Raw genomic sequence first — 12,311 nt, 5'->3', positions numbered from 1 at the left:
TTACAACCTGCTTGGTTGAGCCAAATCAGTTTAGTAGAGGGAGTGCAATCTATTTTAATTTCCTGTCCTGAGAAATGAAAATCTAGAATCACAGACTGCAACATGTCATTTGAGAACATGCTGGATCTCACCCATGTGATGAAGTACCCTTGTTGTTCTAGAAGTGTAGAATGTTGTGAGAAAGGTGGCCATGTACCACTACACAGCACAGGACTCGGGAGTGGCATGGAGAAGATCCACTGGTCTACCCCACCCCATCTATCAGTCTGGCAGGGACTTGTCACAAGACACCATCTGTGAACCTGGCCGTTTTCAAAGGATCTGTTCTGCCAGGAACATGGCAGGGGAGATGTGGAGTGCCTCCTAATGACATGCTCTTTTGGTGGGAGTTTGCAAGCCTTGCGTGTGAACCAGCTTGCTTGCAGGAATCAGAGCTCGCAAACCTGAAAGTGTTGCCCACTTTACTGCACACTGCACTCCTCTATGGCATTCAGGATATATAATATGATATGGCATTTATAACGCACCTATACACAAGTGTCTCAAGGTGAGACGCGACAAAGGAGGGGGAACATAGGGAAGACAGAGACAGCGATCCTACTAGGCCGAGTGCCATTCAGATTGCGCAAGTGCAGGGGAAGAGGAAGAGGAAAAGTGCAGAGTCGGAGGTGGGAAGGGGACAGTGCAGTACAGGGGTAATAGAATAAATAACAATAAGAAGTAGGGCCAACTGGTGGCAAGTGCAGGGGTAAGTGCAGACATCAGGAGGTGTCAAGTGCTGGTGGGGGACTGTAAGGATCAGAAAACAGTCTCCAAGTGCGGGAGATGCCAGGGAGGCAGTGCAGGTGAGTACCTGGTGGGGAAGGGGACCTGGACCCAAGATCAGAGGGTGGCCAGGTAACCAGTACAGTTAGCCAGAAATTCAGCAGGGAGAGGAGGAGAGAAAACAGAGGCAAAGAGGAAGATTTTGAGGTGCTTCCGGAACCGGAGATGGTTCTCCTCAAGTTTCAGGGACGCAGGGATGCTATTCCAGAGGGAGACCCCAGCTGAGGAAAGAGATCTACCACCAACGCGTTGCTTGGAGAAGCGACTAACCCTGAGAGAGTTGGAGGCGGATGAGCGAAGAGCTCGAGAAGGAAGATATTGAGGAAGAGAAAGTTGAAGGTATTTAGGCCCCAGACCCCAGAAGGCCTTGTGGACAATGCAGAGGGCTTTGAACTTAATCCTTGCAGCCACTGGAAGCCAGTGTAGAGATTTCAGTCCCGGAGAGATACAATCCCTGGGCTTGAGGCCAAGGACAAGTCTCGCAGTCCTGTTCCGGATGAGTTGCAGAGGGTGGAGCTTAGAAGCAAGGCAGATTAAGAAGGCGGCTGTTGCAGTAGTGGAGCCTAGAGAGAACCAGAGCTCTGGAGACAGTGAGCTTCTGGGGGAAGGAGAGGAAAGGAAGAATACCTCTAAGGAGGTGCAGCTGGTAGTGAGATTTTCTAGAGACGTCTGAGATGTGAGGAGAGAAGGAAAGTGTGGAGTCAAAGATGACCCCAAGGTTTTAAGCCTCGCAGGTGAGAGCAGGAAGAGGGCCAAGAGTAGCCAGCCAGAGTGTGACAGGAAAGGAGGGAGCGGGTGTGCTGATGAGGAGAATCTCAGACTTGTTGGCATTAAGGCAGAGATCATTGGCGGCACACAGGAGAAGAACACTTTGGAAATGCAGGCTTCCAGACATACATGTTTTGAGTATCCAGGATGGTTGACTAAGACAACTCAGTCCGCAGCACAGAAAGGGACAGAGCAAGAAGCCCAAACACATAGAAAAGATTGCCCATGTGGAGGTCCACCCCAGTCACAGATCTCAAACCATAAATACACACACCTAAGAGCAATAGCACAAGGGCTGACCCCGAGTGTTGGGTTAGGGCAGAATAGAATTCAGATGGGGAAAACTGGAGGTGTAGGAGGTTGGAGGAGGCGGAGGAGAGCAGGAGAAGGAACGTGTTGGAGGTGAAGAAGAGACTTCTTTGGAGGTGGCTAGAGGTTCAGGGATTATGAGGAGAAGGGGAGGAGGTGGCAAGAAGAATAAGAGAATAGGAAAAGAGGATAGCTAGGAGAGAGGAGGAGAAAGACTGGAGGAGAACATAGACAGTGGGCCTCATTCTGAGCATGCTGTATCCTGGTATGCCTACCTTTACTTGCACTCGGTCCGGTGGCATTGCCACCGAATTGCGAGTGCCGCAGGACTGTGTAAATCCCCATTCATAGAGTCCCAAAGGACTCCATGAGGGGATCTTCTGTCATTGGTGGCGGTAATGAGGGCTTTTGTGGCCGGTAGGGCACCTGGATTACCTCCAACATTTAGCATTTAGCTGGAGGTAACCCAGGTGCCCCACCGGCAAACCAGTAGTCGGGTGGTAAAGTGCCAGATACAAGCACTTTTTTACCGGACCGCCCGACTTGGAATGAGGCCCAATGTCCTGTAAGTAGGAAAGCGGAGATAAAGAACATCAGAGCGAGATTGCGATGGAAACAACGCTCCGGGTTTAAGAGATAAATACCCCACAAGTTCAGTAGATAAATACACCACTGGTTGGAGAGAGAAAGACCCCTAAAGTCAGGGGAGAGAAAGACTTTTAAGGCGAGGGATATAAATACCTGTAAGGTTGAGGAGAGAGAAACTCCATGAGTTGGGGAAGGAAACACGCCTACGTTTGGGTTGCGAAAGACCCTTAATGTTGGGGAGATAAAAAAAACACAAAAGATCGCTAGAGAAAGACTGTAGGTTGCAGAGAGAAAGACCCCATAGGCTGGTGAGGAACAACCCCTAGGTTTGGGGAGAGAATAAGCCCAAAGGGTGGGGGAGAGAAAGAAACCTGTTGAGGAGAGGAAGACCCCAGAGGTTGGGGATGAAAAGACCCAAGAGGTTGTGGAAAGTAAGATGCCTGAGATAGGCAGAAGGAGACTCTGGAAGTGTGAAAGAGATACACCCTAGAAACTGGGTAAGGAGCAGAGGGCGGGGAACCAGAGGATCTCAACAAAAGTAAATCTAAGAGCGGAGAAATAGTATGAGACCTTGTAAGGAGGAAGTATCTCATGACCAGAGAAGAGTAGGAAGAACCTGGATATGCGAATGTGATGGACACCCTGGGAAGGGGGCAGTAAGCAATGAAGAGGAAGAAGGAAAGGAGAACCCCCAAAGGAAAATCTAGGGGACTCTCAAGAAGATGAAGACAAGCATCAGGATAGCCTAGACGAGCAGAGCAGAGAGAGAAAGATCACCCTCCATTTTACTGAGCAGAGGGTAGAGGGTTGAGTTGTGCATGGGGTGGAGTATCAAAGAGGTGATAAGATCCCAGAGTAAAGAAGCTGAAAATAGTGAGATAAAGAAGAAGAATCCCAGGTATGAGACTGAGGCGCAAGGAGGTCAATCAAAAAGGATTGGGAGGTTAAGACAGTCTTACTGGTGACCTTTGCCAATCTGAGGAAAACCATCCTGTTGCTGTTTGCCTTGTTAATCTCAAGACTTGAGACCCTGTTATTTGTTCATTTCATCTTAACCCAGGAGAAGACATCCTACTATTTATTTGGCTTTTTACCAACCTAAGGAAAGCCCACATGTTACCCTGGTTGCAGTCCTAAGGAGAAGACATCATGTTTATTTGTTTTAAGTCAAACCCCTTTCTTTCTTTGTTTACAAATACAATATCTTCAAATTATCCTCAGCGTCTATGCTTCTCATTGATCCCTGCACTGCTTCATGACGCCTGGCTCCCTAGAATTGGTGTTCTAGCTGTTCAAACGTAGCAAGGAAGGGCATGTTATTTCTTGCCGAGTCCGTGGCTATGCGCCTATTTCCCATATGGCTAGATTGGTGCTTTCTCCATGGACGGTTAATGTAGGCCATGGAGTCTCCTTGCCAATATGCTGAGATCAGTCTTAGTGGATAGGGACGGTGCATCCATTTCATTGGATGGGCATGAGAGGACTCAATATTTAAGAACACTATGGAACATCCCTTCAAAGAATGGGTCTCGTACATTCTATATGTATGAGAATGGGGTATCCTCTTCAACGGGTGGGTGCGGGAGCTGCTCCCCATTAAATGGTCGGAAACACCTTCACAATGCATGGGCATGGAGTCTTGTCCCCATATGGTGGAGCATGGAGTCTTGTCCCCATTTGGTGGCCATTGGGATTCTCTCATCAAGGGATCACTCCACAAGAGACATTAGGCACCATTCTCCAATCACTGGGTATCATGTCAGACATTGGCCACCTTTCCAACAGTGTGGCATGGGTCATGGTGCATAGCAATTATACGTGGCACTTTCTCCCCAGTAGTCAAGCATAGGAAAGTTATCCTGAGGTTAGCCATGCCCCCCTCTTAAGTTGCTTTATGTATGAAGCCTCCTTCCCATCGAGTTTTAGAGAGGGCTGGCTATTCAGTGGCTTGTTATGGGGCATCTCCTCCCCAGCAGTTAAGCATTGGGCACCATCCCTCGTGGATAGGCACAGCATCTAATTTCCAGTGGTTATGGACACTCTGCGGCCACTAAGCATGGCCCCTCCCTCTTCAGCTAGGCAGGAGCACTTCGCCTAAATGCTTAGGAGGGTTTACTTTCTCCGGCGCGGGGCAGAGAGCCTCTTCTCCTGTGGTCAGCCATCTGTTATGGCGTCATCCCTATTGGTCTGGTTTGGGACATTCTCCCCAGTGCTCTTAATCGCGTGGGCGCATGTCATAAAAGCACAGAATTCCTGCCTCGGGGGATTTATAATTCGATCTAGAGCTCTGCGTTTCTCTTGTCTAGGCTGTTGCACGTGCTTTAACCTCTCTCAACCTGACCTTTCCTTATTCTACAGGGATATCCAGGAGCCTCAGGAGACCGTGGAAGACCAGGACATATGGGAGAGAAGGTACTTCGCATGCTTATGTGCCTGTGGTGTCTGATATGTGTGCTTGATTTGTAGAGTCAGGGTTCACATAGGTGAAAGGCTTTGTTGTATCTGGCAATGCACTGCATTGCACCTTTGACACGAAGGTGTGCATTGCGTAATTGGGGTGGCAGTGGCTGTGCACTGTACGTGTGCTGAGGAGAGTGCTTTCTCTAGAGTGTCTAGTTTAATATAGTCTAACATAGATACAGATTAATGTGTTCAATTGTCCAATCAGTTACCCATTGTGCTTAGTTTCTGCTGTTAATGACTGTTCTATAGCATCAAAGTGTAGCCCATTATGTTTCTTCAATTAGCACCTGGCTGTCCCTATGTGTTCAGAGTGTGTGTTATTTGTGCCTTTGTTCTCAATCCTTCGTGAAGGTGACCAGTGTATATTATAGCAATGTGTTCAGTCTCAGTATTGTATATTTGACTAGTGTTTGCTGTCACTCTCAGTGGCGTATATTCGTGCAGTGTGTGATGTCTCCTTCAGTGGTGTACATTGAAGCAGTGTATGATGTCGCTCTCAGCATTTTATATTGGAGCTGGTTATGTTGTCTAGCTCAGCAGTGTATATTGGAGCTGGTTATGTTGTCTAGCTCAGCAGTGTATATTGGTGCTGTCTGTGGTCTAGCTCAGCAGTGTATATTGGTGCTGTCTGTGGCATCTGAGCAGTGCATAGTGATGTAGAGGAGGCAGTCTCATTCATCAGTAGACATTGGGGCAGGGTGTGCTCTCTCTTTCTGTGGTTTCTGTTGAAGCAGCATATGTTGCCCTTCTAAACAGTGTTTATTGGGGCAGTGCATATAGTGGGCAGTATATGTCTGCACTCTCATGGATGTATCTTGGTGCTGGCTGTGGTGTCCCTCTTGGCAGAGAATATTGAAGCAGCATATGCTGTCTCTCCCAAAAGTTTTTTTTTGGTGCATGTATGCTGTCTCTCTCAGCACTGTATGTTTTCTAGTTTAGCAGAATATATTGGCACTGTGCGTGCTCTCGCAGCAGTATATTTGTTATCTCTCTCAATGATGTATATTGGGGCAGTGCATGTTGTCTCTCAGTAAGGTTTATTAGAGCAGTGTTTGTCTCTCAGCAATATACACTGAGCCGTGTATGCTGTCTCTGTGAGCAGGTTCTCTTGGAGCAGAATGTGTTCAGCTCTTTGGTTTACCTAGCCCCTTTGATTACTTCTCGGTGTAAAATAGATACAATACACTTGGCCATTACTTTCACTAATAAAATATGTATTGGCCAAAAGATGGTATCTGATAACATGGTTGTGGGGAAACCTAATGTTATCTGCGAGCAGCAAAACAGTGTATCGAAGACATAGGATGGAGTCTCCACTTGAAGAAGGTGCAGACAGTTTCCTTGAAATAGGGTTAGTCCATTAGTACTTTCTTCCACTTGGTGCCTTAACATGAGAGCATTGGGATAAACAGGTCATTATGTATATCATGGCATAAGGTGTCACGGCTAAGCTGGACATCAGAGGCATGAGCCTAGACACTCACCTGACTTGTTTATTTTTTCAGGGAGAACCAGGTGTTCAAGGTACACAAGGATTCCCAGGAAAATCAGGGCCGAAAGTAAGTCTGCACCCCAAAATGTATCTATACTTATATTCTAAAATTGCCTCGGTACTGGCTTTCCATACACTCATAAACCAGATCTCAATCACCGAACGGTGAGTGTCTTTAACCTAAGGATTGAACCCACACTGCACCCGCCCGTACCATCACAGGTCTGCCTTCAACCCTTCAGTGCCGCGTGTCATCTCGCTTACACGACAACCCACAACCTCGCCGGAGAGCATTATTGCATCACTGTAGAAGAATATGAACCCTGCCATGCCAAAATAACCACTGTACAGAAGGGCACAGGCTACTAACATCACCAACTAACCCTACTAAAAACCTTCCCATATCCTGGACACTCACCGTCAAACACCAAATAAAGCACACATAGAACTCTACCGCATCAGAATCCCTCAACCACCATAAAATGCACACACTCAGCAACACCCATCTAAGCACAATGCACTACAGAAAACAAAAACACACAAATAATCCCATGCACATTAGTACAATAAACACCACCTAACCCTTACAAACTAAAAACCAACTCATAGCTCAGTCACCGTTTTTTCCTGAGGTGAAGCCACAAACAGCACATCAAAGCTCACTAGTGCTTTCCCTTGCCCTCGTAACTTAGCCCTCCCAGGCCTCCTTTCTTTTCAGTTTTGACACAGCGCCTGGAGACCATGAAAATGGCAACGGTGTACTGTATAAATCACAGTAACATAACATGCACAACACAGCCTTCAAACCATCACATAACACAACCATAACATTCACAAGTCATCCTTCAAACCATCCATGCAGACCTGCCATACATTCACAGGTCGACCTTATGCTATCACTGTAGACCACTATTACACACACAAGGCAGCCCTCAATCTGCAGCCAGCACTGTAGACCACTATTACACGCACAAGCAAGCCTCCAGTCCATCCCTGCCAGCTACCCGTACACTGAGGCAGCCTTTAGCCTTTCACTTCAGACCGTCCTTCAAACCACCCCTGGAGACTGCCCATAAGCTCAGTGGTCAGCCTTCTGTCTTTCATGACAAGCTAGCCGTCAATCTCTCCCTGCAGACTGCCCATGCACTCGGTGATCAGCCTTCTGTCTTTCCCAGCATGCCACAGTTGAACTGACAAGCTAGGCTCCAATCCCTCCCTGCAGACTGCCCATACACTCGGTGATCAGCCTTCTGTCTTTCCCAGCATACCACAGTTGAACTGACAAGCTAGGCTCCAATCCCTCCCTGCAGACTGCCCATACACTCAGTGATCAGCCTTCTGTCTTTCCCAGCATACCACAGTTGAACTGACAAGCTAGCCTTCAATCCCTCACTGCAGACTGCCCATACACTCGGCGATCAGCCTTCTGTCTTTCCCAGCATACCACAGTTGAACTGACAAGCTAGGCTCCAATCCCTCCCTGCGGACTGCCCATACACTCAGTGATCAGTATTTCACTGCAGACCACCAGCCTTCAGACGATCCCTGCGGTGTGCCTGTACGCTCCCAAGTCAGCCTTGAATCTCTCACTGCAGGTGGACATGCATTCAGAAGCCCTTTATCCCTCAACGCATGCAATCCTTGCTCTCACAAGCTATTCCTCAATCCCTCACTGCAGACTGCTTTCACACTCACAAAACAGTCTTCAATCCCTTAATACCGGGTGCCGTTATACTATTAAGCCAACTCTGATTCCTCATGGCAGTTTTCCGCAGACTCACCAATCCAGTCCCTTATCTATCACTTCAGATTAACCTTACACTCACATTTGATTTAGTGTATTTATTTATTTATTGGGTATTTGTATGTCACCTACACACAAGTGTTTCTAGGCACCACAAGACAAAAAATGGGATCTGGGGGAGGATAGGAAAAAGAAAGAAACAATGACAGTTATATTGGCCTTGTGACAATCCTACCGTGCAAGTGCAAAGAAGAGGTGATAAGTGCGGGGTAGGTAGGGAGAAGGGGGCAGGGATGTTAGGGGGTGTGGAAGTGCTGGAGAGAGGGGCCCAAAGGGGGTGAGCAAGTGCTGAGGAGGGTCAATGAGGGCAAGTGCAAGGGGACAAAGTGGGAGGCGCAGATAAGTGCAAAGGACAGGGTGGACCAGGATCGGGCTATTCCAGGGAAGGGCGTCCAAGGGCAAGTGCTGGTAAGGGATGCTGGGGGAGACTGGTAGGGGGAGATCTGGCCCCTGTATGACTCAGAAGGTACCAGACACCAGTCGCAGCGGCAGAAGGACATTAGCACGGGAGAGGGAGAGTAGAAAAGGAAAGTCTTGATGAGAAGATCAGGCTGAAGTTTGACAGAGCAGGGAGGCTGTTCCATTGGGAGGAACCTGCCGAGGAGTCAGAGCTACCTCCCACTCTCTGCTTGGAGAAACATCTGACCTGCAGAGAGTTGGAGCTAGAGGACCGAAGAACTCTATCAGGGAGGTATTTTGAGAGAGAAAGCTGGATGGAGAGAGGTCCCAGGTCCCAGACAGCCTTGTGGATGATACAAAGGGTCTTGAATTTGATCCTTGCGATCACCGGGAGCCCACAGAGAGATTTTAGGGCCAGAGAGATGCATTCCCTGCGCATGAAGCCAAGGATAAGTCTTGCTGCCCTATTCTGGATTAGTTGAAGGGGGCATAGGGAGGAAAGAGGCAGATTGGGGAAGAGGCTGCTGCAGTAGTCCAGCCTAGAGAGAAGCAGAGCTCCGGAGAGGTTGAACTTCTTTGGGAAGGTTAGGAAAGGGAGAATGCCTCTGAGGAGGTGGAGCTGAAAGTTGGACTTCTTGGCAAGATCAGTGATGTGTGGAGAGACAGGAAGCGAGGAGTCAAAGATGGCCCCAAGGCTTTTTGCCTCACAAGAGGTTGAGGGGATTGGGCCCAAGGAGGGTGGCCATAGAGTGGAAGGGAAAGAGGGAGCTGGGGTCCCAATGAGAAGGATCTCTGTCTTACTGGCATTCAGGCAGAGATCATTGGCAGAGCACCACGCCTGAATAGCAGTCAGGCAGTCCGGTATGAGAGAGAAAGGAGAGGAGGTAGAGGATGGAAGCTTAAAGGAGAGCTATGTGTCATCAGCATAACCTGGACATGAGGAGAGAAGGTGGAGATCAAGTGGGCCAGAGGGGCTAGGTAGATGTTGAAGAGCCATGGAGATAGAATAGAGCCCTGAGAGACACCACAGGTAGAGAGTGAAGCGGAGGAGAGGAAAGGCCCATTTGCACTTGGGAGGGTTGGTTTGAGAGGAAGGAGGTCAACCACACCGGTGCCCGGTCCGTGATGCCAAGGGTATCATGGAGATGATTTATGAGGATGGAGCGGTTGTCTGTTTCAAAGGCAGAAGACAGATCGAGGAGGATCAGAACAGAGGGAGAGTTTGAGTCCAGGTTCGAGAGCAGATCTTCACAGGTGTTCAGGAGAGCAGTTTCCGTGCCTCTGGATGCTCTGAAAACAGATTGGTGGTCATGGAGGCAGCCAGCTGCTTCGGTGTTGGGGGGTCAGTTGGGTGATGACCAGCTTCTCCATGAGTTTGCCTAAGAAAGGGGTGATAGAGATAGAGTTAGTTAGCTGGGCAAGAAGGGTCAGCAGACAGCTCTTTTAGGAGAGGGTACACAAGAGAGTGCTTGAGGGGTTGAGGGAAGGGGCCAATAGCAAAGGAATGGCTACAGAGGTCAGCCAGGGCTGGGGCAATAGAGGTGATGGTGTCCTTGATGGTTCTGGAAGAACAGGGGAGCACTTGTTTAGAGGGCACTTTCATAGAACGGACTACTCTAGAGACCTCATCCTGTGCACTGAGAAAGAAGGAGGATAGTATGGGGGTGGGGCAAGGGCGGCGAGAGAAGAGAGGGTTTGGGGAGTGGAGTAGATGACAGTGAGTACCGGATGTCTTAAGTATTGGATTAGAAGTGTGAGGCCAGTGCAGTGCAGAGGGCCTGGGAGGCAGGAGGAGAGGAGGAGACTGTAGTAGGATTGGCTCATAGCATGTAATCCATTTGCCTGACCTACGCAAGGTGCTACTCTTGATAGTGGATGTGTTGAGGGGTTTTCTTTGAGGATGAGTTGCAGTATTTACAATATGATAAATGTTGGTCTTCTTTCCTTTTCTTTCTAGGGTCCACCCGGCCCTGCTGGCGAACGAGGTCAACCTGGCCCACAGGTATAGTCAGCTGCCTTCACATGTGGCCTACATCAGAGTGGACAATGGGCTGCAAGAAACCATAGCTGGGATCTTTCCCCTTTCAATGAACTGTTTTCCAGGGTGCATCCAACCTTAGGTGCAGAGGCAATGGGCCCAGCCTCTAATACAGCCTGTTATCAGATAGACCTGATCAGTAGCACACAAAAGAAAATACAATTTTAATGGTCCTCTGGGTAAAGCTTAGTACATGATATGTCATTCCTTTTTCTCGATCATATTAGTACGTCCCATCCCCTTTCCTTCATACATTGTAACATCAGTGGCTACAGTAACTGAAGGTGCTCACTAGCAGCCATCTAAACTCTCAGGAACTGCCCCTTCAGAGGGCCAAACGATACCAGCAATGACGGGTAGCATCAACACAGGTGACTACGAAGTTATACAACAGCCAGTGAGGGCCTCCCATGAGAGAACTGCTGATATCATGGAATTCCTGACCTCTACGTCTCCATGTGCTGCCAATAGTAAGGCGGAGTTCCCTGGGAGGTACTTTATTGGTACATACTTTCTAAGGCCAATATGGGAAATTACTGTGCACCCTAAAGCAAGGTGGGGTACTCTGGATAGGGTACATCTTTCTTCAAGAGTTTTGTGCCTCCATTACTGCAGCCCATCCCCTAGAGTTAGGTGAAGTACTTTGAGAGGTGCATCATACTCAGAGAGTGCTGCACTTCCAGTAGTCTGTAGCCCCCTTTAGTAAGGCGGAGTACCCTAATGACTGATCATTCTCTCAGTGCTCTGTGCTTCCCATATGGGGTATTACTGTGGAATGTAGCGTAAGAGCGGGAACGCTGAGAGGTACACTTTGCTTCATGTAAGGCTACATAATGTTCCTCAGACAGTGGTGGTGCACGCTGGGGGGTACATAATTCTCAGGCGGTACCATTACCTCCCAATATAGGTGAACTGTGATCCCTAAATAACTGTTCTTCCAACGTGGTCTTAAGTGTAAGTGAGGTAATGATGGGAGGTGAGGGGATCTCTGGTCATATTAGTTTGATTCCTATAGTAAGGCTGTGTACCCTAGAAGATCATTCCCAGAGCTCCATGCTTCCAATTTTAGGCATTTCCATATTCACCAATATACACGATTGGGCACCATAGGAGGTACATCCTTCTGGATGAGAACTGTGCTCCTCATATAAGGCAATGTTTCTGAGTAAAATACAATACACTGGGAGGCACCTACCTTATGGAGAGCTCTCCCTGGTTGGAGGCAGGAAATAGGGTTGAAGGAAAGATGCTAGAATGTTTTGGAGATTGTCACTGGCGAGGTGGGGTGTATTGCAAGAGCAAGACTGAGAGGTAGGTCATAATGGATGATGGTTTTAAGGCTTACATTTTGATAAGGGATGGATGAGATGGCAGTGTGGGGTTAAGTGATGTATGGATGAAAAATATTGTGTTTGAAATGTGGAAGGTGTGGAGAAGGTCACCACCAGACTGGCCCATGGGGCCTAGAAAAATATTTGGTGGCCCTATGGAATGGTGGACTTGTGGGTTTCTTGCTTTAATTCAATTCAAGGTGGTGTAACATCTGTCGGCTTAAACTAAATTATGGGGGTTCTCCCTCACTGGGTCTGTGGCACAGTAGACTAATTAATCCACTGCAGTGATGT

At 48.3% G+C, this 12,311-nt stretch overlaps 1 protein-coding gene across 2 annotated transcripts in view; it reads left to right on the top strand.

The window, feature by feature from the left end:
- Positions 1 to 12,311, top strand: part of LOC138471851 (collagen alpha-1(II) chain-like) — a 1,536,387-nt gene that overhangs the window by 1,202,735 nt on the left and 321,341 nt on the right. For both annotated transcript variants that reach the window (XM_069609694.1, XM_069609695.1), the window contains 3 exons: positions 4,849 to 4,902; positions 6,459 to 6,512; positions 10,606 to 10,650. In XM_069609694.1, the coding sequence (XP_069465795.1) occupies positions 4,849 to 4,902; positions 6,459 to 6,512; positions 10,606 to 10,650 (153 nt within the window). The remainder of the gene's footprint in view (positions 1 to 4,848; positions 4,903 to 6,458; positions 6,513 to 10,605; positions 10,651 to 12,311) is intronic.

This window comes from Ambystoma mexicanum, chromosome 8 (genome assembly GCF_040938575.1).
Source record: "Ambystoma mexicanum isolate Mex_15411 chromosome 8, UKY_AmexF1_1, whole genome shotgun sequence".
Lineage (NCBI taxonomy): Eukaryota > Metazoa > Chordata > Amphibia > Caudata > Ambystomatidae > Ambystoma > Ambystoma mexicanum.
This window is presented reverse-complemented; position numbering and strand designations above follow the sequence as displayed.